The following is a 27,324-nucleotide window of genomic DNA, read 5'->3' as shown; positions in this document are numbered from 1 at the left end:
GCTTGATCCGAGGTCTTTTGCGCTCGAGCTTAACTTTTGTGCACACGAACGCAGGCATGCGCTCGATCCCTGGCCCCAGACGCTCGAGCGCAGGTGCGCTCAATCCCAGGAGTGCTGTAATCGATCCTAGATCTAGAATACTCAACTTGTTGTCCTTTTAAGCCCAATTTCCAATGGTTTGTCAAATGAGACCTGAAACACAAAAACAAAACAAAATAAAACAAATAAGAATGCTAAGGAATTAACATACGTAAATTAAGGGGCTTGAATGTGCAACATCCGGCGCTTATCGGTTAGTCTCATGCTAATAATGCTAGAGGGGCAATACTTTTATCCAGCAAATGTGATGTGTCTTTTAAATTATTATTAAATTAAAATTTAATGATTACCAATTTCATATTCAATAATAATTTTAAAGAGAAATACTTTTATTATTTTTTTAGCTCCCCATATCCCCCGTTCATCTTTATCCATATTCTTTTTTCAAATCTATTAATAAATATATAAAACCTGCATGTGGGTCTTAGGGTTTGTTTAGGTGTAAGTTTGAGGAGCTTAAAAATGCTTTAACACAAAAAATTTGTTTGAAGAAAAAAGTATTCGTTTAGTAAAAAAAATTGAAAGCTCTTTTATGGATCAAAAATGCTAAAAAATGGTCAAAATACACTTTTGACATAAGTTTTAAAATGAAGCTTTTGTCAAAAAGTATTTTTTTGACTTAACAACTCTATTTCTTAACCACCATCCCAATCATGCTTTTATAAATAGAATGATAGGGTATATCAATTTTAAAAGGATAGAGTTTTCCTCCAAATTCCTTCAATCCAGTCTATAAAAATGACATATGCCATTTAAACATGTGAGATGCACATATTTTTTTAATAACAATGACAAAGTTATAATAAATAATATTAAAAACTCCTATACATCTCACATATTATTAAAAAAAAAAATACATATTCTTTTTATAAATTGCGTTAAAAAAAGTTCATCAAATTCAATTTAAAGAAAAACTTTGTCGAATTTAAAAATCATGAAATGTTGGTGGTAGAGAATTCGTAGATTCTCCTCCAACCCCTCAAGTTACGGCAAATAATCATAATTCATAGAGAAGACAATTCGCGGAATTGACCATTAGACGGCAAGGCGGACCCAATTGAGGACTTTTAATAAAGAACACCGTCGTTCAAGGGTTGTTTGACCAACTAACCAAATCTAGACAACTCAGAAGTGCATTCGCACCCAATCACCACAGCGTTTGTCGATTACGGTCGTCCGGCACATTCCCTTTTCCCACTCTCTCTCTTCGCGTAAGCGCCGCTCAGACACATTTCTTGCGCTGAGAGAGAGAGAGAGAGAGATCCTTGTAGAAAAAGGGGGGTTTGAAAGTTTGGTGCTCGAGGGCGTGTGTTGTATGGTGTGGGTTCGGTGGCGATGGCCGAGATCCTTCACAAGCTACGGAAACTGGATGCCTACCCTAAAGTCAATGAGGATTTCTACAGCCGTACCTTCTCCGGTGGCGTTATCACACTCGTGTCCTTCTCCTTCATGTTCTTTCTCTTCTTCTCCGAGCTCAGTATGCGCCCCTCTCTCTCTCTCTCACTATATTTTTTTATTTTATTTTAATTTATTTTTTTTTGTGGGTTTTGAAACTGTGTATTTTTTATGATTATTTTCCTTTAAGCTTCGTTTGGTTGGTGAGAAAAGTTTGGAAGTTGAAGTTTGTAATTTTCTACAGAGGTAAGAATCTGTAGAGTTCAAGTTTTGGTTCTTAGGTCCAATTTTGTACAGAGACTTTCACTTTAGGAGTTCCAATTAGACGTTTTACATGCATATTGCACAGTACTACAATGCAAAACCTTAGGCTTTTGGGCCAACCCTGAATATGGTATTGTTAAGGAGAGGGTTTTCTCAAAATTTTATCTTGGAATGTGAGGGGATTGAATGGGGGGGGGGGGAGATAAACGCCTACGGGTGAGAAATTTGCTCAGAGAGTGGAAAGTTGATATTGTTTGTTTTCAAGAAACTAAGCCGGGGGCTTTGTCTCGTGTAGTGCGTAGTTTGTGGGGTTGCCATTATGTGAATTGATGTTGTTTGGATTTCAGAGGGGCTTCAAGTGGTGTCTTGATTATGTGGGACATAAGGGTGGTGGAAAAGATTGACGTGTGTGTGGGGGAATTCACCCTGGCTGTTACCTTTAGAAATGTTGAAGATCATTTCACTTGGGGTTTTGCAGGTGTCTATTACCAATAGAGATAAAAGGCTTCTTTGGGAGGAGTTGGCTGGTATGCTCAATTGGTAGAACTTGCCTTGGTGTATTCGGGGTGATATCAACATTACCTGGTTCCCTTGCGAGAGATCGGGAAATGCCTGCTTATGCCCAACTATGATGGAGTTCTCTAGCTTCATTTTTGATATGGGCCTGATGGACCTCCCTCTCATAGGTTGAACTTATACCTGGTCGAACAATCGAGTCTCCCTCTTGGTCTAGGATTTACAAATTTCTTGTTTGTCCGACTTGGGAAGCACAGTTTTGGGGTGTGTCCCAAAGAACTCTTTCTAGACTTTGCTTGGATAATTTTCTGATCCTCCTTATTGTGTTGACTTTCATAAAGGGAGTAGGTACTTCAAATTTGAGAACTCGTGGCTCAAGTCTGAGCGTTTTGTGGATAAGGTGAAACAATGGTGGGATTCTTACCACTTCCAAGGCACTTTGAGCTTTATTGTGGCTAGCAAGCTCAAGGCTTTGAAAGTTGATTTAAGGAGATGGAATGATGAGGTATTTGGTGATTTAGGAGTAAGAAAAGGATCATTTGGGAAGAGCTTTGTGTTTTTCATATTGTTGAAGAAGAGAGGGCTTTAGGCAAGGAGGAGAGAATGAAGAAGGCAAAAGTATTGCTACATTATGAAGGTCCTTTGTGATTTCCATGCTAGAGATAAGTTTGAAAGGAGCCTTATTGCTACATTCATCGCCTCCGTTTCAAAGATTCCATGGGCTGTTGATCCCAAGGACTTTTGTTTGATTAGTCTTGTTGTCAAGATATGACTTGTATTTCTCAAGTCAATAAATGTGTGGGGCCCATATGTCCTTGCTTTTATAAATTGGTGTTGGAGACCAATTTTCAGCCGACAGGAAATTCCACTTCAAGTTGGTTTTGATATTCCTTTATGAATTGGGGTCTTCTTGTGTTCCTTCTCCAAATCGTATTTGGAGTTGTGTTTCTAACTTATTTGATCTACCAACATCAACATCTGTAAAAGGTAGCTCGCGTCAACGTGAACAGGAACACATTGAGAGAAAAGACAGTGCCACTTCAGTGTGAGGGAGAATTGGTGTGATCTCACCTTGCTGTTTCTCATGTTTGTAATGCCAATTGGTGTAGAGAATTTAGAGAAGTATTTTCTCTTTTGTCATGAATTTTCTTTTGTGTGAGAGTGAGATTTGAGTGTCCTAGGGGTTTGGGCTTTGAGTGATTTTCAACTTACCACTCTTTGTACTCCATCTTTTGATAGTGAATTTCCTCCGGGTTGTCTTCATTGATGGATGTAGGCTTGTTAAGTCAAACCACTTAAATGTTAGTGTCTTGTGTGATTGGTTTATTTTTATTTTGCTCTTTTCTGCTTCTTTGAGATCCTGAATTTATTTTGTCACAACACTTGTGAGTTGCATCTATAAAGTTATTGCTAAGATTCTAGCTGGCATGCTAAAGATGGTGTTAGAGAAGATTGTTTTTAAGTAGCAGAATGCTTTCATCTGAGGTAGGCAAATCATATATTCAGTTCTTATAGCCAATGAATGCCTTGATAGCGTAATAAAATTTGGGGAGCTGGGTGTCTTGTGCAAATTGGACTTAGAAAAAGCTTATGATCACGTGAATTGGGATTTTCTGCTGTACATGTTGAGGAGATGTGGTTTGAAGGGGAAGTGGTGCTCTTGGATAGCTCATTGTATCTCGTCGGTGCGTTTCTCTATTTTGGTGAATGGCACTCCTAACGGCTTTTTTAGTAGCTTGTAGGGCTTGAGACATAGAGACCCTCTATCTCCTATGGTATTTGTCATTGTGATGGAGGCTTTGGGTATGATGATTTTAGCTACAGTGAGTGAGGGTTTATTATTTGGTTTCTCCATGGGGACAGAGAATGGTGGTGGGATTGCTATTCCTCACCTGTTGTTTGCGGATGATACTTTTATTTTCTGTAGAGCTGAATCAAATCATCTACGTCATTTGCGATGCTTGTTCTTATGTTTTGAAGTTGTCTTGGGGTTGAAGGTCAATTTGGCCAAGTCAAAATTGGTTCTTGTGGGTAATGTTGATGATGTGGATGGGTTGGCTTGTTGGAAAAGGATGTTATGTCCCTCTTTCTTCTCCCTGTGGGTCTTGCAAACCGTATTGAGAAGCTTTAGCATGAAGTCTTATGGGGTGGGCTAGGCGATGAGTTTAAACATCACTTGGTAAGCTGATCGAAAGTTTGTTCTTCGATCTCTGAGGGAGAGTTGGGGTTTACAACTTCTTGTTTATTTTTTTGATAGGTAATATCAAAGAAGTTTTATAAAAAGCGTAGGCGCCCCAAGCATACAGAAAGTATACAAAAGGACACAACAACACCAAAAGTATACAAAAAAAAAGAAAGAAGAGAATGCACCCCCGAAAACCCAACAACACCAAAAACACAGAAACAACCTCTAGCTCACAAAAAACCCAACAAGCCAACAAGGACCTAAAGGCCACACGCTCGAAACCCACAAGACCACTCAACACTACCGCACATGAGCCTTGCCTTTTCTTCGCCGGGCGGACACTTTTTGATGTAGGACGATATTTACTTATATTTTCGGTAAAAAAGAAAATAAGGAAAATATCAATAATAATATTGGAGGAGTGTCGCTTGATCAGAATTTTATCCGTTCTTAGACAATGGAAGTACAAAAGGAAAAATTGTCACGATTCCCGCTGATTGTTAATTTTATATTAGGATTTTATTTTATTTTATTAGAGCTTTATTTTCCTTTCCTTATTAGGATTAGGTTTACTATTGCTACTATGATTATGTTTACTTTCCTACTAGGATTAGATTTACTTTCTCTATTAGGATTAGATTTACTTTCTCTACTAGAAGTTGGTTTACTTTCCCTACAAGTATTTCTCTTCTATAAATAGGCTTGCTTATTATGTAAAACTAAATCAATTGAATTATTATAAAATTAGAGAATTCTTTCTCAAATACTCTGCGGAGTTTTATCTTTCTTTTAGCCTGCGGGCTTGTTTTTATCTTTTTGGGTTGAAGACGAAGACGTTTCTCCTTGCAGAATCAAAGACGCTGCTCTTTGATTAGTTACCTTAGTCTTCCGCTATGTCACTTTTGCATTGCCATAGTTAACGGAGCTCCCTAAATTTAATAGCTACCTCTTGCCTTTAGTCTTAGGCTGCACCACCTTTACTTCCCGAAGAAAATCATCTTTAACAGCATCTAGAAGCACCAAAGTCGGCTCCTCCTCTTCATCATAATCTAACACCCAATTGAGAGGGTTGGGGGAAAAACCATCCAAAGGGTAAGGGGAATCTCCATTCTCCCCATCCCAAATCTCGCCGCCCTAATCCCACGCCACGATCTCCCAGGACAGACCGAAACCTACCGGCCACTTTTGGGATTGGGTGAATCCATTCAACCTGAAGTCCTTAGCCTTACCAACAACTAAGGTGCTAGAGGTGCAACCACCCACAGGAGGGGAATCCTCTTTTACCCAATCATCCAACTCGAAAAAATTTGCAATGTCACTCCGACTGTTAGGGTTTGGGGTGAAATTAGACCGTAAAGAGTTGAAATGACCTTTATAACCTTGTGAAAATTTTAAAATTACAAAATTACCCGAATTAGCTAATTAAAAATTAATTTTTTTGAGAAAAAAAGAAGCAAAGGAGAGAAGATTTCGTCCATTGAGCGGGACAGAGTGCGACCTGCTCCTTCAGTTTTCTAGTATCAAGATTTGGCTTTTGGTTTAAATATTGAATCAGTGGTTAGCCTGTGCTTGAATGAGGGCATTCTATGAGACCCACGCCCAAGCCCAATTTGGCCATTGGTTACAAAGACTGGTGATTTAATATTACCTCAGCAACAATTGGTTGATGCAATACAATAGGATCCTCATCTATAACTAGTGCCCAACATTTAATATTACTTTTCTTTTTGTTTGTCTGCCACTATAGACCACTTCTTCAGGAACTCGTGGACTCGCTTCATGTGCAGTTTCAATCACTTTCATTTTTCCTTCGTCGCTCAAAATTCTTGTAAAATCTCACTTTTTCGAGAAATTTGAGCCAGAATCATGGTGACCCACTGAACCATGGCCAAACTTGGTTGTGGTTCGCAAGGACCAGTGGGTCACAAGACCCAACCCATGTTGTGCAATTATTTTTTATTTTTTTAAATCAAAGGTATTTTGAAAATTTCCATGGCCTCTGTTATGGTTTAACAGAAAGTCCTAATGCAGGGGTGACATTGCTAAATTTTTAAAGTTGAAAAATTGAGAGTTTTAACTTTGGGTTGGGGGGGAGGGGTTATTGCAAGAATGATGAAAGTTCAAGGGAGTTAAGTAAAGTTCCCCCACCCCAACACACACACACACACACACATATATATAATTTAACTAGTTGTACCAACTTTATTTAGATTGTTGGCTGGTACTGTTCTGACAAGTATGGGAACAGGACATTAACACCAAATATCTAAGGTACATGCACAGCTAGTACACCAAATATCATCCCTACCACCTCTCTTCTGATGTCACTCTTGATGGAGCAAGCTTCTTATGGGAAATTAGGGCTATTATTATTTTTTTTTTGTTTTTTGTCTACTGTATGAAGTGGATATGACATTCAACCCTATATGTTAATACTCTGTGTTCACCCATTATAAACCTATTTAACCTATATTATGTATTACATCATGGATTGCATAGGGCCTATGCACTTAAGATGCACCTAAATTTAATGGTACGTCATGATCACATTATAGGTCTATCAATTCCGTTTGGCATCTTTTTTTATTTATTTATTTTTTTAAATTTTTGCAAACCAAAATGCAATCAGTAATGTTTGGTTGAGTTGATTTGCTTTTTTGTTTTTGGGGTCAGGGCTTGCTCATTAATATCCTACGATTATCTTTTAAGTTGGTGCTTGTGGTCAATTTAGTTTATAAAATGCTTTTTGATAGCTAATATAGAAATTTAGAACCCCCATATTTTCCACTTTTAGATAGTAAAGAACAAAAGGCACCAAAAAAAGAGAGGAAAAAAAAAATTAGTTATGCTATTTATTAAATGTGGTTTCACCAGTTGAGTTTAATTTAAACTATTTCTGAGTCTTACAACTATGCTTATGTAGGACAAGCCTTGAAATCAGATACTAGGATTGCATAGCATCAATTTCAACCTGCTAGCGTTCACTGTATGTCCTATAGAGTAAAAGTGGGCCTGAGGATTATGGGGTTTAATAAAAGTTAGTGTGGCTAAGAATGTAAGTGGTTAGTGATTTACATCTATGAGAATGGAGTGGTGTTACCTGTGTGAACATTGTGGAGAGTCCATTGACTATTTATTCCGGCATTGTGAGGTTGCAACCGAGATATGAAACATGTTTCTTCAACTCTTTGGTGTTGATTGGATTATGTCATGAAGGGTGAGTGATTGCTTGGGGAGTTGGAGAGGACAAGTGGGTAATCGGATTGCGTTGCACATATGGAGGATAATTCCATTGAGTATGATGTGGTGTTTCTGGTGAGAACGGAATGCACAAATCTTTGAAGATCGTGAGAGGGACTTGTTAAAGTTGAAAAAATTAGCATTACATACTATGTTTTCATGGAGCGTGATTTGGTCTAATTCGCATGTGTATACATTTTCTGATTTCTTAGAGTTATGTGCTTCCTTTTCTACCTAGCAGGGGTTCTTTTGTATATTTCCTGTGTACATGGGTTGTGCCCCTCGCGCTCGTTTTTAATATACTTATCCAAAAAAAAGAAAAAAGAAAAATCTTGTAGTTTCTTGACAGTGACTGAAATTTGGGCTTGTCAGTCTAGAACATTGTAGAACAGTATGGTAGAATTTCTGGCCAAGGGTATTAATGTTTTAGGATGGAATATGGCTTAAAGATGGGCAGATTGTGGGCCAAAAGTTTGTGCAACACTGCAGAAAAAAAGGATGCTAAGAAAAGGAAGAATAATAACAATTGTGTCTAAATATTAGAGTCTCTATAAGGCCTTTGAGGGGACTCGTTTAGAAAGGTTAATGGAATCTTCTGATTATTGAATGCAAAAGCTACAAAGAATTTGTAAGATTTAATCTGTTGTATTGTCTCTTCACTAAGCAAAACTGGTGCAGTCCAGGTTGCTCACTGGCTGAATCTGGATGAAATATGATGATTCCTTAACTTTTCATAAATAGGTGCACACCACCCACCCACACTTACATATACACCCACAACTACATATGCAGCCAAGTATATATGTTTTTCATTAATATGTATATATAGAAACAGATAGGCTAGAAGGACATATTATCTCAATGATTCCAAAGCAATGAAAGCAACACATTGGAAACACATCTGTGAATATATGATGAAAGAAGCTAGTATTTTTTGTCTAGTATCAACCAGAAGGATACACCTGCGAGGGACCATCCTCTTAAGGCGTAGCAGATAGCATCTTCAGTTGGCTGACACCTGTGGTTGGCATATGTTATGAGAGCTGGATCCAACTTTTTCTTGTGGTGGGATAGTGCTTTTCGCTATAGATGGGTTATATATTGGAAGAAAGTAGTATAAAGAAATTTAAAAAACAAAATGAGTATGACAAGTTATTATGGTATTTTCTGATTTTATAAATTCTTGTAACATCTGTTAGTAATATCGAAGTTTAGGCAATATGAAAAAGCAATATTAGAGTTCACCTACAGTTACGTAAAAGATTGCATAACAGAAGTAACTACCAGCCAGATTTCAGATCATTTTTTCATTTATCCTTTCCTTGATTTCATGGTGCTTTTTGTTGCTTTTGGCCACTCATTTAAGGTTTTTTTTTTTTTTTGGAATTTTTACTTTTTGCATTTAAACTAAGTGCCCATAAGGATTATAGCTACCCTGCCACGCACGGCCCCTTCCCCCCCCCCACAAAAAAAAAAAAAAAAAAAATAAAGTATTTAGTCTCCTCTAGAGACTTGATACCTAGAGTTGGGGAACAAGACCACCTTACTCCTCCATTTGAGCTTCTTGATGAGAGTTCTGCAAATGTTGTTGATCAATATGGTCGTAAGAGAGAATGTGTATATAGTTTGAGGATCACAACAATTGTGAAGATCTTTGTGCAATTACAATCTGGTGAATGCTAATGTCATTTCATTGTTAGACAAAGAAATTTGTTACAGTAATTGATCGCTGATTTGGTAAAGATGCTGATGATGGAAGGCCCTTTTGTAGCTTTCATTATTCTTACTTTTCATATTTGCGATTCCTATTGGAATTGACTTAGTCTTACTCCCAACTTATTAGGTGATTATTTGCATGGCTTTTTTCTACTGACAGATTCTCCTTTTTTTTTTTTTTTTTTTTTTTGTGTGATAAGTTCTTACCAAAAAGATTCTCCATCTCTTCTGCCTTTAATTTTTCCCTCCCAATATTAGTCATTGCTTCTGCTTGGATTTTTAAGGTTGTTATTAATCAATCAGTTCATTGTGCTTGCAGGATTGTACCTCCACACTGTTTCTGAGACAAAGCTTGTAGTTGATACTTCAAGAGGGGGAACCCTTCATATCGCTGTAATCATCAATTTTTCTTTTGGGTCAAAAATGTTCATCAGCTCATCTCTTCTAATCATAATCTGCAAATTCTAATATGAGACACGTGTAGTGTTTGGCAAACCCTTTTACTGGGAATTTTTTTGTTTAAATAGTAATAGGAAGTGATTGATGTGGTATGAAAGTGTAAGATATTGACTTTTGTGAGAGAAAAATGAAAAAAAGTAGTTTTGAAAAGATGTTTGATTTTTTTTGGAAAAAAGTGAAAATAAGGGAAGGGGAAACGGGGAGGGGGTTGCCAAACACACCCATGGTATTTGAGGGTAGTATTTTAGTCTTTGCAGGTTCTAGTGGTTTTTATTTTTGTGAATCTCATTTTTAAATGTTCTATTGCTCAAAGATTTGCACCTTGCAAAGCTTTGAAACTTTTTCAACTGTGGTAATTTCTCCAAGCATGAAATATCAGGCGTTGTGATTTATTGCAGCAAAGCTTTGTCTTATGATAGTTTTTCAAGTGTGATATACCATCCATATTTTTGTCTTTTTAAATTTGAACAGTTATTATTCATGCTTTATTTATTTGTGCTCAATCTTCTGTCTGAAATTGCAGTTTGATGTCACCTTTCCAGCTGTTCCATGTTCATTACTCAGTATTGATGCCATGGATATAAGTGGAGAGCAACACCTTGATATCGTATGTATTTCAAGCAAAGACTTCTCATTGATTAATTTTCAGTGTTATAATACTAATCATATTGTAATGGAGCCCTGCCAAGTATTTGAAACTCTGAATACTTATATCTTTGCATTCTTATTGCATCTGACACATTTTCCTGCATTTCATGTTTGCGTACTCTTGCTGGCATATGATGTATGACACATTGTTTTACTTGCAGAGACATGATATATTCAAGAAAAGGATTGATGCTCATGATAATGTAATAGAAACTAGGCAGGATGGGATTGGCGCGCCAAAGGTTAGTGAGAACAATTTTGTGGCATCTTCTTCAGCGCATTTTTTAACATGTCGTGTATCAGATTAATACCTATTTTCATCAACATCATTTTCTTTTGAAATGATTGGTACATACACAATTCATCACCCACATGAGATGGATCCCATAATCTCACTTTCCTCCCCTTCTAATGGGGGAAGGAGATGTCTTGGTCCAAAAACCTTTTGCCTGTTTCTATTAACATATTGGTCTCTAAACAAAACAATTTTGGTAGTGATCATATTATGCATACCTTTGCTAGACCCAAGGTGCGTCCTTCCTAATCCTCTTGTACTAAAATCCTCCCTTTTTAAAAGGAAGAAGTTGAAATTTTTTTCCCTTTCAGCGGGGACTAGGAGATTAGATCTAGCCATAAGAAGAATGCTTGGCTGATAAATAACTTACTTGGTCTTTGACCCCCTTAGTCACTACGAATGCCCCGATCATTGCAATGAGATTTGTTTATTTATCTATCTCGACTTGAAATGAGAGCATGTTTGATTTGAAAAAGGATCTTAGAATGTCTAGATCAATTTGATCAGGCACTCACCATCTATTTTCATTGTTCAGCTCTTTGACAACTTGAAAAACCATTGTTCTAACTCTTTGACAATATGAAAAAACCAAAGGCCTATACCCTTTCATCCATAAGATAGATAGTGGGGGAGGGCAGGGTAGAGGCATTTGGTATCTCCTCCAGTCTAGAATTGGAGCTTACAATCACTAGTCAATATGCTTTTCTCTCATGCCTTTCTTTGTTTATGATTCGATGTTATGGTGTCCTAGGCATAGAGGAACCACACTAATCCATCATGAACTTGGTAGTTAAACTCTATTGTAGTGATGATACTGTAGGGGAGGTCCTAAAGTAACCCATGCCATATTCCTAGGAAAAGCTCGAACGACCTTCAACAAAAGGGTACTTGTACCTGAAATTGACACATGTAGGTAGGTAGGTAGGTAGAGAATACTTTGTGGTGGAACAAATATCTCTCATTTCCACCTTGAATACATCATTCTTTTTGGTTTCCAAAGGTTTGTTGTTAGGTTGCTTTGGACTTTGCACTAATCCTTTGAATCTAGTACCAATGGGTATCATCCCCCCTAGAACAACTATCACTCTCCCACAATAATTCAATGTATTCATACAAATTGTAAGATGTGTTGTTTTATTAAATCTAAATTGAAGAAAATTTGTTAAAGCGATGTGGATTTGAGGAGAAATGGAGGGATTTGTTAGTTTTTGGCATGATGTTTGGTGTAGGGATAGTTTGTTGAAGATATCTAATTTGGATTTGTTCAGTATTGCTCAGAGAAAGGATGCATGGGTGGCGAATAACATGCAGTTTCAAGAAGGGATTATTCAGTGGAATGTAATTTTTACTAGACCAATTCAGAATTGGGAGGTGGAGGTGGTAGTATCTTTCTTTGAGAGGTATTACAAGGAGAGGATGATAGAATAGTATGGAGTCCTTCCAAATGGAGCAAGTTGTGGATTTTGTTCTTCTTTTTCTCATTATAGTATCTCTCAAATACAACATGAATAATAGGGTTGCGCCCCTCTTGTGTTTATTTAATGAAATACGTTACTTACATATATAAAAAACTGGACAATGATAAAACAAATTCAATAACAAAGTAACAACAGAGGTTTATTGAAATGTATGGGTTGGATTAATGATCTTCTTTTGCCATTCGGCTCCATATAGATCCATTTTCTCGCTTAAATCTTTGGCAATCAATCTTTTTTTCTCACCCAAAATTATCCTCTTTTTTTTCCTTCCTGTTTTTGACCTTTGACTTTAATAATCAAAACACTCTTTTGACACTCTTTCGTAATGTTGTTTTCCTCAGATCTTTATTTTTCATAGCTAAGTTATCTTAAAACATTTTTCTCATCTATAACCTCAATGGGTAAAATCTCAACCTTCTTGTCAATGCATTTATTCAAATAATAATAATAATAAAAAAAAACTATGGAAGATGAACCGTTGTTGTCTGGATTGAAATTGCTTGTTGCTGTTGATGTTTTTTATTATCAAAATCAAGGCCCTTGGGGCAACGAAAGAGGCTTGGGATTAAGATAGCATAGTACTTCTAATGAAGCTTCCTAACGAAAATTGTTATGGCTCTATGCATAGGAGATCATTCATCTTTGGATATGTGTTACTGGATTGACATATTGGGAACTTTGAGTCCAGTGTACTTTTGTTGTTATGAGGCCTCAATGCATTTTGGGGAGAATTTGCTACCTCTGGGTTTTCATGGGTCGGGCTAGGAAGGTAGAAGGTGTGGTCGTAAGTTCTTCTCTGCTTGTGTGAAGTTTGTCATACGGAATGGTGCTCAATTGCATTTTTAGCAATGATGTGTTGTCTGGAGTAGTTGCTAAAAAAGTATTGTACTCTGGCGTGTTTGTCATTATTGAGGCATTTCCATCAAGTCTAAGGTTTGAATTCCCTTGGGTGCGAACAATTTCTTGGGGCTAGCCTACTGGCGAAACCGAAGTATTACCTGTTCTGTGTGAAGGAAGTGCCTTACACGAGTTTGAGGTTTACCCGACAGGGGTGGGTACACAAAGTAGCACTGCCTTGAAGGGGTTCCTCGTCAAAAAAAGAAAGAAAAAAGAAAGCGCCAATTGCTTTGTTTTATTAGAATTCCATTCGCAGTTCAGGAATGGGAACTCAAATAGGTTGCCACTCTATTTGATTTAGAGGTGGAGAAGGTAGGACAAGTTGAGTTTAATCAGCCATGGTAATTTTGACATTAGCTCTTATAATGATGCATTGAGTGTATGGTGGTTTCTTCCCTAGGAAAAATATCTGGTATGTAGTGCTTCAAAAAGTTGCCTTTTTCTTTTGTCCTTTGTTTAGATAGCTGTGTTGGAAATGATCTTGACTGTGGAAATCTTTTTAAAGAGGATCAATGCGGCATGGAGAGAGAGAGAGAGAGAGAGAGAGAGCTGATAAAAGGTATTGTGCCTATATCAAAGTAATATGTACTTCAATTTATGTATAAAGGGTTCTAGATTGTAGACACCTTTAGGGTGGCTGTATCTCTTGTATATTTCTTTAATAAATTATTATTCATAAAAAATTGATGTATAAAGGGTACTAGCATGTGTAAAGAAGAAATTTGATGCTGATGTGATGGGATTGTAGTATGTGAGATAAGAGCATGAATCAAAGCTTGACAAATGTGTAGAACTAGCAACTACTTTTGAATTATACAATTTTGTTGAAAAGGAAGCTGAGAAAGTAGTGTGGCTAAATTAGAGTGACATTTTTTCATAAACTTGGGTACAAAGTAATTAGCAAACTTGAACTTGTTAGGATAACGAAAGAATGTAGAGGTGTACCGACTAAGTTCATTGATGGTGAGAATAAGAGATTAGATTAGTGGATATTAAAAGATGGTGGACTTTTCCTCATAAAAGTAGATGAAGGCCATATAGTGAAATCAAATAACATAAAATTCTCAAAAGGCTAGAATTAAATATTGAAGGTGCAATACTACTTAGACAAACTCTTTCTGATATGGTATTAAACTTCATATTTTAGGATTCTTAAATGCTGCTGTTTTGGCTCATAGCTTAGCTCAAGGTCTTGCTTATGGAATCCAATGGCCTCGATTTTTGATGTTCTCCTAAGAGATAGTTAGCACTAGTGTGTAGGCTGACAAAATTCATCTTGACTGATGCAAAACATGCACATGTAGGTGCTTTGCAGCTTGCTGAATCAGTTACTTCTATAGTGGATTATATAAATAAGGAATTGGTGGGGCAACATATGGGTGGGAGTTTAGTAGAAAGTGAGCAAATGTCTTTTTTTTTGTTTTTGTTTTTGAAGGATTAGTTTGGAAGCCTATTATGCTGTTAGGCTTGTCTGTGGTTGACATGCTGCCTGCTCAGTTTGCTACAAAATGGAGAAGCATGATAGATTCGCATTGGATTGGCAGTTGTCATCATATTAAGTAGGAAGACAGTTCTAATTTGGTTTATCTTTTTCATATGATGTTTGCTGCATTCTATTTCATAACTTGAGCTGTGAAGGATGATAATCTTTTTTGGTGTGACTATTTCACTCAACACAATAGTTTATTGGGGAAAAAAAGAATCCTTACTGTTCTTTGCATATATTTGCTTTCATCTGCTGATTCTTACGTTTATTCTTTCTCTAAACAGATTGAGAAGCCCTTACAGAAACATGGTGGCAGGCTTGAACATAATGAAGCATATTGTGGTTCTTGTTTTGGTGCAGAAACGGTACATTTGATAATCTGGTATCCCTTATGTTGCTACATTATCTTTTAACTAGCATATAACCCGCGTCATGTGCGGGTATTTTTTTAATTATGATTTAAATTCAAAGAATTTTTCGAGGAAACATCTTGAGAAATTTAAGAAAAAAAAAAAGAATAATAATATTGGAAAAAAAAGTATAGGAAAGAAAGGTGCAAGATGAAAATAGCAACCAAATAGATTTTTTAAAACAACATTTAGACTTTCAAGTTACAACTTTAGCAATTTAAATATAAACAAAATATTGGACATCAAACAGCACCAAACACTACTTTGTCAATGTAATTGTACATCACACATAAATAAACATAGAAGCTGGTGTTGAAGGAAGAAAAAATCAATAAATAGAATGGTAGTTTATATATAACATGAATCTAATGAATGCCTAATTTATAGAAACAGCTAAGGTGAAGAAGTGTCTTTGTTGGCCTTTCAACTGATCAGGTTAATTTCCATTGTCAAAATACCTCAGGTCCGTGAACATAATAGACACTCTCCATCAGAAAAAAAATAAAAATCAGAAACTGTTGGCTGCATAATTTTTTTTTAAAAAAGCAAAAAAAAGTCCTAACTTCTAAATGAAGGCAGCCAACATAAAAACCAACACCAACATCAACCCATTCTCCCTTCCCTCCAACGCTTTCAATCAGTGCAACATAAGGTTTAGATACTGACTAAGGCATAAAAACAACCATAAAACACAATATAAATTGAAACTCAAACAACCACAACTTTCTTTTTGCTGTAGATAACAACACAGGGTAAAAAGAAAGTGCATAAAGATTTGCATCTCTAATGAGTTACATTCTGTACTTTTCGCATATTGAAACCTTACTTTTCCAGAATTAGCATTTTTTCCGTGAAATTGAATTCCTATGAACACTAAAAACCTAGAAAAAAACACAGAAAAGAACATGAATTTTCGTTGCTGGGTACTGAGTATTTACAAACAAAAACATCCTTATCAAACTAATCCCCCAAAATCCCAGAAAGAGAGAGAAACTGACCCAAAGTGAAAATTTCCTAGCAAAGGCACACACACGATCAGAATTTGTTTCCCAGAAAATTGAGCTTCTTTTTTCAGGAAAACAAAAGAAAAGAACACTTTACTTGATCTGAGAGAGGTCTTTGAGGGTTCTGATTGGAGCTGTGGAGTTGCAGATGTTGGAGTATGCCTTCGATAGAGTGGCGTCGGCTCCCAGAACAGAAAGCGAGAGAAGAAAAAGAAAGAGAGAGAAAGAGTTGGCTGGGAATAAGAGATTATAAAACCTTAACATACATTTTTATTCTCTCCCTTAAAATGTATGGGATATTCTTAAATGGAACCACATAAATCAAACACTATTACTTATCAAAAAATGATTTCTTTATATTTTTTGATGAATTATCAGCAACCACAACCATTATACCAACCCATCACAGCCCACCAATAACGAAGTCCATATACAGTACAACATTCTCCATCTGTATAAGATTCACACATAAAACCACAACCGCAGAAATTAAACAAATACTAGAGTACAATTCCTCAAACCAAAAAAAAAAAAAAAAAAAAAAAAAAAATCCACCAAAGAATTATAGACCAGATTAACCAAATTAAAGAATAAAAAAGTTTTGACACATTCAATTGGCAACAAATACGAAACATGTATTAAGTAGAACATGGGTAAGTATAGTTAAGATTATAATATAAAGGAAGAGTGAAAGTTGAAACCTTTGTTGATGAAGGGGACGTTGGAATGGGTCTTGCTGATTGCAGCAACTGCGTATAACATAACCTTCTTGATTAAACAGAAACCACAGACCGAATAAACTCCATATATTCCTTGTCAGAGTGAGGGCTGATAAAGATTTCCGCATAGAGTCGAACAAAATCACAAAGAGAGAATTAGATAAGAGAGAGACAAATAAACACCTCTAAGAAGTTGCAATAATCGGAAAGTTTAAACATTTCTTAGCAAAACGAAAAGAATAGAACAAAATCATAAAGAGAGAAATCTTTTCAGAAAGTTTAAGTTACAATCAAAACGAAAAGAATCGAACAAAATCATAAAGAGAGAAATTGTCAAAATGATTTCTATGAAAACTCTCTGAAAGTCTGAGTGGCAGTTTTGCTTTGGTGGAGGAAGCATTTTGTAACGTTTGGCGGAGGAAGAAAACCTATTGAAAGTGAGAGCGTGTTTGCTTTGGACAGGGATTAAACGCACGTTAAAAGAACCTAAACTCACAGCCACAGAGATGGTGGGAATTTTTAGAGGGTGAGATTTAGAGTCGTGGGAAAAACCTAATCATTAATGATGTTCAGCAAAAATGCACAGTTTAACTAAGCGAAAAAACTCACTCATGGTTCAGTTTTAAAAATCACCGGTTCAGTAATCAAAGGCACGGTTTAGCGTTTAAGAAAATGGGTTCACGCACATGTCACAATTTTAGGCTATTCTAGGATGGGTTTAAGCTATTATATATATATATATATATATATATATATATATATATAGTCTCCAACTGATTTCCTCTTGTAAAAGAGCAATCTCCAACTCCCTAACAATAGAAGATGTTGGAGTATGCCTTTTGTAGGATGATTACTGCTGCCATCAGAAGGGGTCTTATCTCGGGTTTTTCAGTGGGAGCCAGTTTATCTGAGAGGGTTCACATATCTCACATTTTATTTGCAGATGATACATTGGTTTTCTATGGGGTGAATATTGATCAAATTCGTTCCATTAAAGCCTTACTTGTCTGTTTTGAAGCTGTTTCAGGTTTAAAGGTGAACATGGCTAAATTAGCTTTGGTCCCGGTAGGTGATGTGGATAATATGGGAGAATTGGCTGGTGTTTTGGGTTGTGAGACGGATTCTTTACCTTTGAAATATCTGGGGCTCGGATTTGCTTGCTTGTTGGTGGTCTTCAGGGAGGAGTGGGAGTGCCGCAGTTTGGAAATTGGTGCCTACGTGCTTCTTTTGGTGTATATGGAGGGAAATGTATAATAGGTGCTTTGAGGATTTGGAGGGGACTTGGGAAGACATTCTAGCCTCTTGCTTACATACTTTGTATCTTTGGACTATGGCGCATGTCTTTCCAGTTGCGATTAGTTATGATGATTTTCTCTTTTGTTTTTCTCCTTCTAGTTAGGTGATCCTATAGTATACTCCCAGTGTACTTTGGGGCGCCTTTACGCTTTTTATTAAAACAGTTTATTACTTATAAAAAAAAAATATCTGGGGCTCCCCTTGGGCGCTTGCTTTAAGGCTAAACCCATTTGGGATGATATTTTGGAAAAGATTGATCGTAGGTTGGTAAGTTGGAAAAGATTGTATCTTTCTAAGGGAGGTAGGGTTACTCTTATAAAGAGCACCATCTCTAATCTTCCTACTTATTTTTTGTCCCTTTTCCCTATTCCTGCTTCGGTGGCCAGGCGTATAGAGAAACTCCAACGAGACTTTCTATGGGGAGGTTTAAATGATGAGTTCAAATATCATTTGGTTAACTGGGACAAAGTTTGCGCTCCTATTTCTGAAGGAGGACTAGGGATCAGGAAGTTGAGTCTGTTCAACCAGGCTTTGTTAGGAAAGTGGCTATGGCGTTATGCACACGAGAGAGAGGCTTGGTGGAGAATTGTCGTGGAAGCCAAGTATGGTTCTGAGTGGGGTGGTTGGCATTTGGCTGACATTTTTGGGCCTCATGGGGTGATGTTTGGTGTGGAGAAGCATGTCTTAAGGAAGTTTTTCCAGGCCTATGTGAGATCGCTTGCTCTTTATGGAATGCTATCTTTAGCCGGTTTGGATTGTCATGGGTTATGCCTAGTAAGGTGGCAGACTTGGTTGCTTGTTGGTGGGCGGGTGGGCGATCCCGGAGCGCTGTTGTGTGGAAGATGGTTCCCTTATGCCTAGTGTGGTGTTTATGGTTAGAAATAAATGCGAGATGCTTTGAGGACTCGGAGAGATCTTTGGAGGAACTCACGGCCTTCTTCTTCTATACGCTCTTCACTTGGACAACAGCTTGGCTTGCTCCTTTAGTGATTAGCTATCTTGATTTTCTTGTTCTTTTCTCTTCTTCTAGTTAGGCGTTTTCTCTTGTATACTTCCTATATACTTGGGTGCGCCCCTCTGCGCTTTTGATATAAACATTACTTATATATATATATATATACCAAAATCTAAAGTATTCATGATTCATACCCACAAGAATGTCACTAATCCACAAGCATTTTCTGGTTTGATGGTCCACATTGGTACCTACTATATGGCACTGTTCTCTGCTTCAAAATTATATATAAAATCTAAAGTATTCACGATTCATACCCACAAGAATGTCACTAATCCACAAGCATTTTATGGTTTGATGGTCCACATTGATACCTACTATATGGCAGCACTGTTCTCTGCTTCAAAATTATATAAGTATTCACGATTCATACCCACAAGAATGTCACTAATCCACAAGCATTTTCTGGTTTGATGGTCCACATTGATACCTTCTATATGGCACTTCGTGAATACTTTAGATTTTATATGTAATTTTGAAGCAGAGAACAGTGCCATAGAGTAGGTACCAATGTGGACCATCAAACCAGAAAATGCTTGTGGATTAGTGACATTCTTGTGGGTATGAATCATGAATACTTTAGATTTTGGTATATATATATATATATATATATATATTGTGGATTAGTGACATTCTTGTGGGTATGAATCGTGAATACTTTAGATTTTGAGATGGCAACAATCACCTTTATCAAACTGGTTCCATCTATTCAGATTGGAACCCTATGCGAAATCATCCATATCTTTCCCTTTGTTTTTGTCTTTTTCTTTTCCCACATTTATCTAATTAAGTTTTTCTTCTTGCTATTGTTTTTTTGTTTTGCTTTTGTTTTTGTTTTTGTTTTGTTTTGTTTTTGTTTTGGTTTTTGTTTTTTGTTTTTGTTTTTGTTTTTTGTTTTTTTGTTTTTTGTTTTTTTTCTTTTTCAATATTTCAATCCATAGTTATTTACCTTACACCCCTCCCCACCCTTCCCCCTTTTACGCTAAAGAAAAATAATTCATCATCTTCTTTTGAACTTACCATTCTAGATAATTTGTCTTGTACCATAGCATTCTATGTTTTGGTTCTTGTGGGCCTCTCCTGCTTTTGGAAAATCCAATTTTAGAGTTTTATTATATATTTAAATTATTTATAGCAGATGCTTTTCATATACTTATATTTTGGACTTTTCCACCTAGTTTTTCCTTTCAGATGCCTGAGACCTTCATTTTAAGTGCTTTATCTAATAAAATTTTTATTTAATTCTCTGCATATTCTTGAGTTCTTTTATCCATAGGTTTGAACTAATTAAAGTAGAACATCATGTTGTGAACGTGAAATTTTCTTTTTGATGAAGTGGGGCTAAGATGTAGCATTCCTATCTATGATTATTTAAGAAGTTAGGTCAGCTTAGTTACCCCTTCAGCTGCATCTGATATCCTAAAGCACTTGTACTTGACCAGCTTATAAGATGGAACAATCTTGGAGGGCGAACCTTTTGTGCCCTGGGTACTTGGACTATGTTTATTAATGCTTTTGTTTTTTGTTCTCAAGACAAATACATTCACAAACAACGTAAAACACAAGACACTCTTCTAAAACACAAAAAAGGGTAACATCGGTATTAGTGGGTTGTTGAGGCTTTTAGGGCAAATCCAACATAAGTTGGACTGGGTCCATGCTGGGGTTTCCTTGAAGCCCAATTGCAAGAGCAAAAGGGTTCATATTTTGGGCCTAACCAATTCTGTTTTGGGTTGCGCTTCCGGGTCGGTCTTCAAAAACGGGGTCGGGTCAAAACTTGGATCCAGGTTCGGAGCTGGGTTCAAATCCAGAATTTGTCTCGAATTCTTTGCCTTCAAAGGTTGTTTCTGCTGTTGCGTCGCTCTTGGTGTCTTCTCCAGGGCTTCCTCTAGTCTTTGAAGATGTTTTGGAGCTGTTGGCTAGGTCTTCTTTGAGTTTGCAAGTCACGGGTTTGGATTCCAGCGATGGGTCTTCCTCGGCGGAGTTCTCTCTCTCTCCGGTGCAAGTTCTAGGCGAGAAGGTTGGGTTTGCCAGTGATGGGTCTTCTCAGGGCGTTGCTCTGTTGTCAGATCCTAGTTTTTCTGTCCCTTCTGCAGAGGATTTACTGGCGAGCCCTTTTCGCAGGGACTGGGAGGATTCTTTTTCTTCGGTGCTTGAAGCCCGCCTAGGTGCGCCTGTGTCTTCAGAGCTTTCTGATTCGGTGCGTCTTTCTGTTCTCAAAGAGGCCTTCTCTGTTCCTTGGAAGGTGGACTTTTCGGCGAGCCCTCTTTGCAGGGATAGGGAGGTTCCTTTTTCTGAGGGGGAGGAAACTCAGGTTGTTCGTCCTTCTTCTCCGGCGAAAGGTTTGATTCGTCGTGGGTTCTTTGGTCCGAGAGCTGTCTCTCCCTCTCCGGTGGTGTTAAAGGAATCTTCCTTGTCTTCTAAGGGAAATGACCTTATTCCGGAAGTCTCTCCCACTTTGCCGGTGGAGGTTCATGTAGGTTCTATTGTCTCGCCTACCTTTGGGGTGGCTGAGCTGGGTCTTCATTCCCCTGCTGCTGCCTCTTTGCCCTCGTCTCAGGTTTGCACTTCTCTCTCGACTACTTCCCTTTCCGATGGGGTGGCTGAGATGGGTAGGAGTCTTAGCCGTCCTTTTCCTCGCATGACAGAGAGTGGTACTCCCATTTATTCCTTTGTTTCCACGTCCCAACTATGGTATACTCGGAGGGTGAAGGAAAAAGTCTCAAAGCAGTTGCATAAGAACAAGGACCTGCTTGCCGAGGTTGTGGTTGATACTTCGGTGGAAGGGGAGGAGGGCTATTCCGATAGGGTGCTTGATGCAATGAGCCTCGCTTCCGTTGTGGGGTTGTCTTGGGGAAGTGAAGACAAAAAACTTCGGGACCTTTTTTCCGTCATTGAAAAGAGGGAGCCCTTGGTTGAAGCTTCTGCCCCTAAGGCCAAGGGGATGAGGGAGTTCAAAAATCTGGATTGCTCCATCTCTCTGGTGAAGGGCCAGCGTCGGCGGGGATTTTTGGGGTCGAAAAATGCATTTTCCTTTCCCCCGGAGGTGCACTAGGATTCCCCCTGAGGTGCACTAGGGTTTTTTTTGGGTGTTTGGTTGGGTTCCTTGTATTCTTCCTTGTGTACTTAGAGGTTTTTCTGGGTTTTTGGTTTGTTAGGGTGTTTGGTTGGGTTCCTTTGTATACTCTATTGTGTACTTAGAGGCGCTTTGCGCTTTTTTGATACATACTACATTACTTATCAAAAAAAAAAAAAATACAAAAAACTTCTAAAAAGAGTTTACACCTTTACGTCTAATCAAAACACCTTTTCAAATCAACAACAATAATACTCCCCATAACACATTAACAAACATACTCGTAGTTTCTTCTTTTCTTGATAAAATTTCTTATTACATATCAATATAGGAAGTGTGGTGGAATTGAATGTTACCATTGATAACTGAGCATTAAGAGACATAGGTGAGAAGGCACCCACTAAGGCATGCAGGCGAGGATACAATTTGCTGGATTCCATCTTCAAAGGAAAACATTTGACGTTAAGTCGTATTATTAGGTATCCAATAATGTAAGGTCAAATATCCCTTGGAAGAGTATTTCGAAAAAGTTAAGGCGCCGTCGAGAGTGGTATTCTTTGTTTGGATGGCAACATTAGGAAATTAATACCATTGTATAGTATTATTCATGAAATAAAAATTTTAGGAAATTAGTACCATTGTATTTCAAATGCATTGCACAATGGGGTTCTAACTTCTGTTGATTGTTCTTGTTTTTAAAGACTTAATCTAGTGTACTTACATTAAATTTGTGCAAAGAGGACGGAGACACAATATGCTAAAATTAAAATGTTGTGTTAATTGCTCATTTAATATCCTCGCCTGCCATTCTTTTTTCTCCTGTAGCACTGATCTCTGGCTGATTTGTATTAGAATATTCCCTAACATATTTAAGCAATCTGTAAAGGTCAGTTCTTTCTGTATTTGCTTTGTTGTTTCCTAATTTCTCGCTTGCTCCCATTTGCAGTCTGATGAGGATTGTTGTAATTCATGTGAAGAAGTTCGTGAAGCATATAGGAAAAAAGGCTGGGCTATAACAAATATGGATCTGATAGACCAGGTTAGTCAGTTTGCAATACTCTTCCTTTTCAGGGTATTTTCTTACTTCACAAGCACACATCAAATTTTTTTTTTTTTGATAAGTAATAGCCAGTTTTATTGAAAGCGACAAGCACACATCAAATTTTCTTTGATAAAAATGTAAAAACTAAGGTCATCAACATTTAGGATCTTGAACAAGTTGAGCAAATTGAATTAGGGATTTCTATTGCTTCTGAATCTTAAGGTTAATATCTGTGGCAGGCAAGAATGTGCCCCCCCTAGCAGCCATACTTTCCTTTAAAGATGAAATTTATCCAAAAATTTGAAAGATTTTTTTATTTTTTAAATTTTATTAATGATGGTCCCTACAAAATGTATGCTCTCTTCCCCCTAAAGAATATATTTATGCTTTTGTCCCTATCCATGGATTGGAGAACTTTTTCAATCATAGAAATCAATTTAGTACATTTCTAGCTTGTATTCTTTTTCTAGCTTCAATATAAATTTATGGAAAAATATGAGGACGGGTTGGAGGTAATTCTTTAGTTATACCGGATTTGAAGTGGGAGATGGCTTCAAGATTAGATTCTGGCATGACATATAGTGTGGCATTTTAGGCCCTTAAGGAAGCTTTCCCAGTTTTGTATAGTATTGCTTGCGCTATGGATGCTTCCGCAGCAATTTACTTGGAGTTATCTAGTAATTTTCATTGGTGGAATGTAAGTTTTATCAGAGTAGCTCAAGATTGGGTGGAAGCCTTTGTTTCGTTCTTTAACTTGTTGTACTCTCTTAGATTGAGCCGAGGAGGGGAAGACAAGCTTCGTTGGGCCCCTTTCAAGAGAGGGATGTTTACCATTAGATCTTTCTATAACGTCCTTGTACCTCATGATAGCACCCCCTTTCCTTGGTAGTGTATTTGGCGGAGTAAGGTCCCTTTATGTAACACCCCTGTTCTAAGTGGTATGATATTGTCTGCTTTGAGCTAAGCCCGCACGGTTTTATTATTGGATTTTGGGCCATTCTCAACTGAAGTTGGAGGCCTATTGGTGTTTTGTCATTGTTTTGAGTGGCTACTCGGCTGAAGTAAGATTGCTCCTATCACTCCAGCGACGATGTGAGTGGTGCATGGAGGTGTGTTGGGTGCGATCTTCCTTGGGGGTTGTCGCGTAAGGTTGTGGATGGCGAAGCGGTGTTTCGTGGAGGCTTATTCCTGTATTTTTTTGGTGGTGGAAGGTATGTCTGAGCTCTGGCCGGAGAAAAGGTTAAGATTTTTAATGGTAGTGGTCTTGGGCTACAAATGCTCCGCATGGTTGGCTCGATGGTGGAAGAGTTGTTGTGCAATCCTAGGTTCGAGTTTGTCATTTCCTCTCAAGAGGGGTCGAAGGTGCTCGTTGTCTGGAGAGGTGGAGATGGGGCTACTGTTTCTTGGAAGTGGCTATCTACGCCGTCGGTGGTCGGAGTGGGTGGTTTTTGTCCCCTGAGGGCCATGAAGGGAGGGGATGGAGCCGAGTTGTTGGGGAGATGAGAAAGGTTTTGACCTTTATTGAAACCACGGTTGGGTCTCCACCATATGATGTTTCCTCTCTGGTGTGGAAGAAGTTTGGGAAGCAGGGTGAGCCTGGTTTGGGTATGGCTCTACCGCCCAACATGGGTCCAATGCTTGAGGGAAGGTGGCGTGCCTTGTTGGTGTTGTAGTCGAAGGGATCGTTTTGCAGAAGGGTTTGTTGACTTTTCTTGGGTGTGGAAGGATCAGCTTGTGAGTTTGAATTCTGAGTTGGTTCGAGCTTTGGGGGTCTTTTTGGACGTCTTGAAGGAACTTGGGCTTTCTCTGAAGCCCAAGCATGTTGGGTGCTTTTCCTTGGTGCGTGATTGGCTGAGTTGGGCTACCCTTCACAAGCCCAAACAGAAGTCCAAGTTCAAGCCTCAGATCCTTTCCTCTAAGTTCAGGGTCTATTAGGGTTTGGTTAAGGGTTGTAGGGCCTCGAGCGTGTCCAACCTTGTTTTTGTTTCACTTGTGGTGGTTATGTTCCTGGTTGCTTTGCCGGCGATGGTTCTACTTTCGGTGACCACAAATGAAGCCTTTGTTCAGTCTCCATCGGTAGATTCCATAGTTGAGGGATCTCAGCCTCCAACGGAGATTCCAAATTTGATGGTGGCGTGAGTGGTTGTCTCTATCAATTTAGATTCTGGCCTGGTCGCCGTTGTCTCTGGCAATAGACCTCATCGGTGGTTCATCTTCGTCGGTTATTGGTAAGTCTTCCTTGGCAACTGACTTCTTTGAGTGTTTGTTTCTCTCCTCTCCGTACCGAAGACGATTTCGGGGAGGGGAAGGTAGTAGTTGGTGATCATGGGTTGGATGGGGGATGTCTTTTTGTGGGGTTTCAAGTGATTTTTTTGTGCCTTTGGGGTGTTTGTGGGGTCTTACTTGGTTGCTTCTGTTGGGTTTTGGGGGTGTTTTTGGAGGGTTTTTGTTGGGGTTTGTCTGTTGTATTGTTCCTGTGAGCGTAGAGCCGCCTTGTTGTATGGCTTCAGGTGGGTTTTGGATGTCTTTAGTGTGATTGTGGGGTCTTTCTTGGTTGTTTCTGTTGGGTTTGGAGGGTGTTTGGGAGGATTTTTGCTGGGGTTTGCTGTTTCTTGGGTTTTGGGCTTGTAAAAGCTTGTGTATTTGGCCCGTGTATTTCATGGCGCCTTACGCTTTTTCAATGAAGTTCTCATTAATCAAAAAAAAAAGAAGCCTAAAATAGTAGAGATCTATTCGCCTGTTGGAAAAGGGGTGTGGTAGTCTTCAAGGTTCAACAATGTGGAAGATGGTTTTATTTGTTTTTGTGGTGTCTTTGTAGGGAAAGAAATGACATAAATTTTGAAGTGCGTGAAAGGAAGGTGGTGGAACAAGTCTTTCTTTTTCAAAACTGTTTTCACTAGACAACTACTCTAGATCTTAATGTGCTTATTCGACTTAGCTACTTACTTCACACTCCTATTTCCTCTTCCTATGAGTGTTGCAAACTGTATTGAGAAGCTCCAACGTGATTTCTACATAGGGTGAGCTAGGTGAAGAATTCAAATATCACTTGGTGAGATGGTCTATGGTTTGTTCACCAATCTCTGTGGGAGGATTAGGGGATAGGAACTTGCTGAGGTTCAATCTTGCTCGCTTAAGTAAATGGCTTTGGCGCTATGGGCTTGAGGGAGAGCATTGGTGGATAGTGATGGTGGACTCTCGAAATGAAAGTTTACGGGGAGGGTGGTGTTCTAGTGAGCCTATTGGGGCATGTGGGCGGGTTTAAAGAAGAAAATTATGAGAGGTTGGGGGAAGTTTTGTAGTCATACTAGATTTGATGTGGGAAATGGCCCAAAGGTTAGATTCTGGCATGATCTTTGGTGTGGGGATACAACCCTCAAGGAAGCCTTTCCAGTTTTATTTGGTGTTGCTTGCCCAAAGGTTGCTTCTGTGGCAACTCACGCGGAATTTCTAGTAAGTACTATTCAGTGGAATGTGAACTTTGTTAGAGTGGCTCTTGATTTGAAGGTTGTAGCCTTTTCCTTGTTGTTTATGGTGTTGTATATAGTGAGAATGAGACGGGAAAGGGGAGGACAAGTTGTGGTGCCTTTCAAAAGAGGGTTGTTTGGTATTAAATCCTTCTACAGTGTCATGGGTAGTCATGATGGTTTCTGTTTTCCTTGGAAAAGTGTTTGGCAGACTAAGGTTTTATTGAGGGTGGCCTTTTTGGTTGGTTTGAGGCCTAGGAAAGATCCTTATTATGGACAATTTCCGGAAGTGGCGGTCATTGTGGTTGTTGGTGTTGTATGTGTGAAAGGAATGGGGTGTCCATGGACCATCTTTTGCTTCATTGTGAGGTTGCTTGTACCATTAAGAATGTTTTCTTCATTTGATTTGTGTTGTCTTGGGTATGCCTAGACGAGTAGTTGATTTGTATGGTTGTTGATGGATAGTCAGCAGCACTCTGAGTGCTGTTGTGTGGAAGATGGTGCCTTTGTGTCTTTTATGGTGTCTAATGTCTATAGAGGTAAATGAATGATAGAAGTTTTGAGGATTGTGGGAGAACTTTAATGGAGATTAAGTTTTTATTTTTCAACATATTGTA

General features: G+C 38.2%; 1 protein-coding gene across 1 annotated transcript in view; it reads left to right on the top strand.

The window, feature by feature from the left end:
- The first annotated feature begins 1,197 nt into the window (after positions 1-1,197).
- LOC132179464 (uncharacterized) overlaps positions 1,198-27,324 on the top strand; it is a 35,565-nt gene continuing 9,438 nt past the window's right edge. The window contains exons 1-6 of the mRNA XM_059592194.1: positions 1,198-1,576; positions 9,735-9,808; positions 10,398-10,481; positions 10,684-10,764; positions 14,963-15,043; positions 23,145-23,237. Of these exons, the coding sequence (XP_059448177.1) occupies positions 1,435-1,576; positions 9,735-9,808; positions 10,398-10,481; positions 10,684-10,764; positions 14,963-15,043; positions 23,145-23,237 (555 nt within the window). The 5' untranslated portion in view covers positions 1,198-1,434. The remainder of the gene's footprint in view (positions 1,577-9,734; positions 9,809-10,397; positions 10,482-10,683; positions 10,765-14,962; positions 15,044-23,144; positions 23,238-27,324) is intronic.

Source organism: Corylus avellana, chromosome ca4, assembly GCF_901000735.1.
Source record: "Corylus avellana chromosome ca4, CavTom2PMs-1.0".
NCBI lineage: Eukaryota > Viridiplantae > Streptophyta > Magnoliopsida > Fagales > Betulaceae > Corylus > Corylus avellana.
The sequence above is the reverse complement of the archived record's forward strand: the minus strand, read 5'-3'. Positions and strand labels throughout refer to the sequence as shown.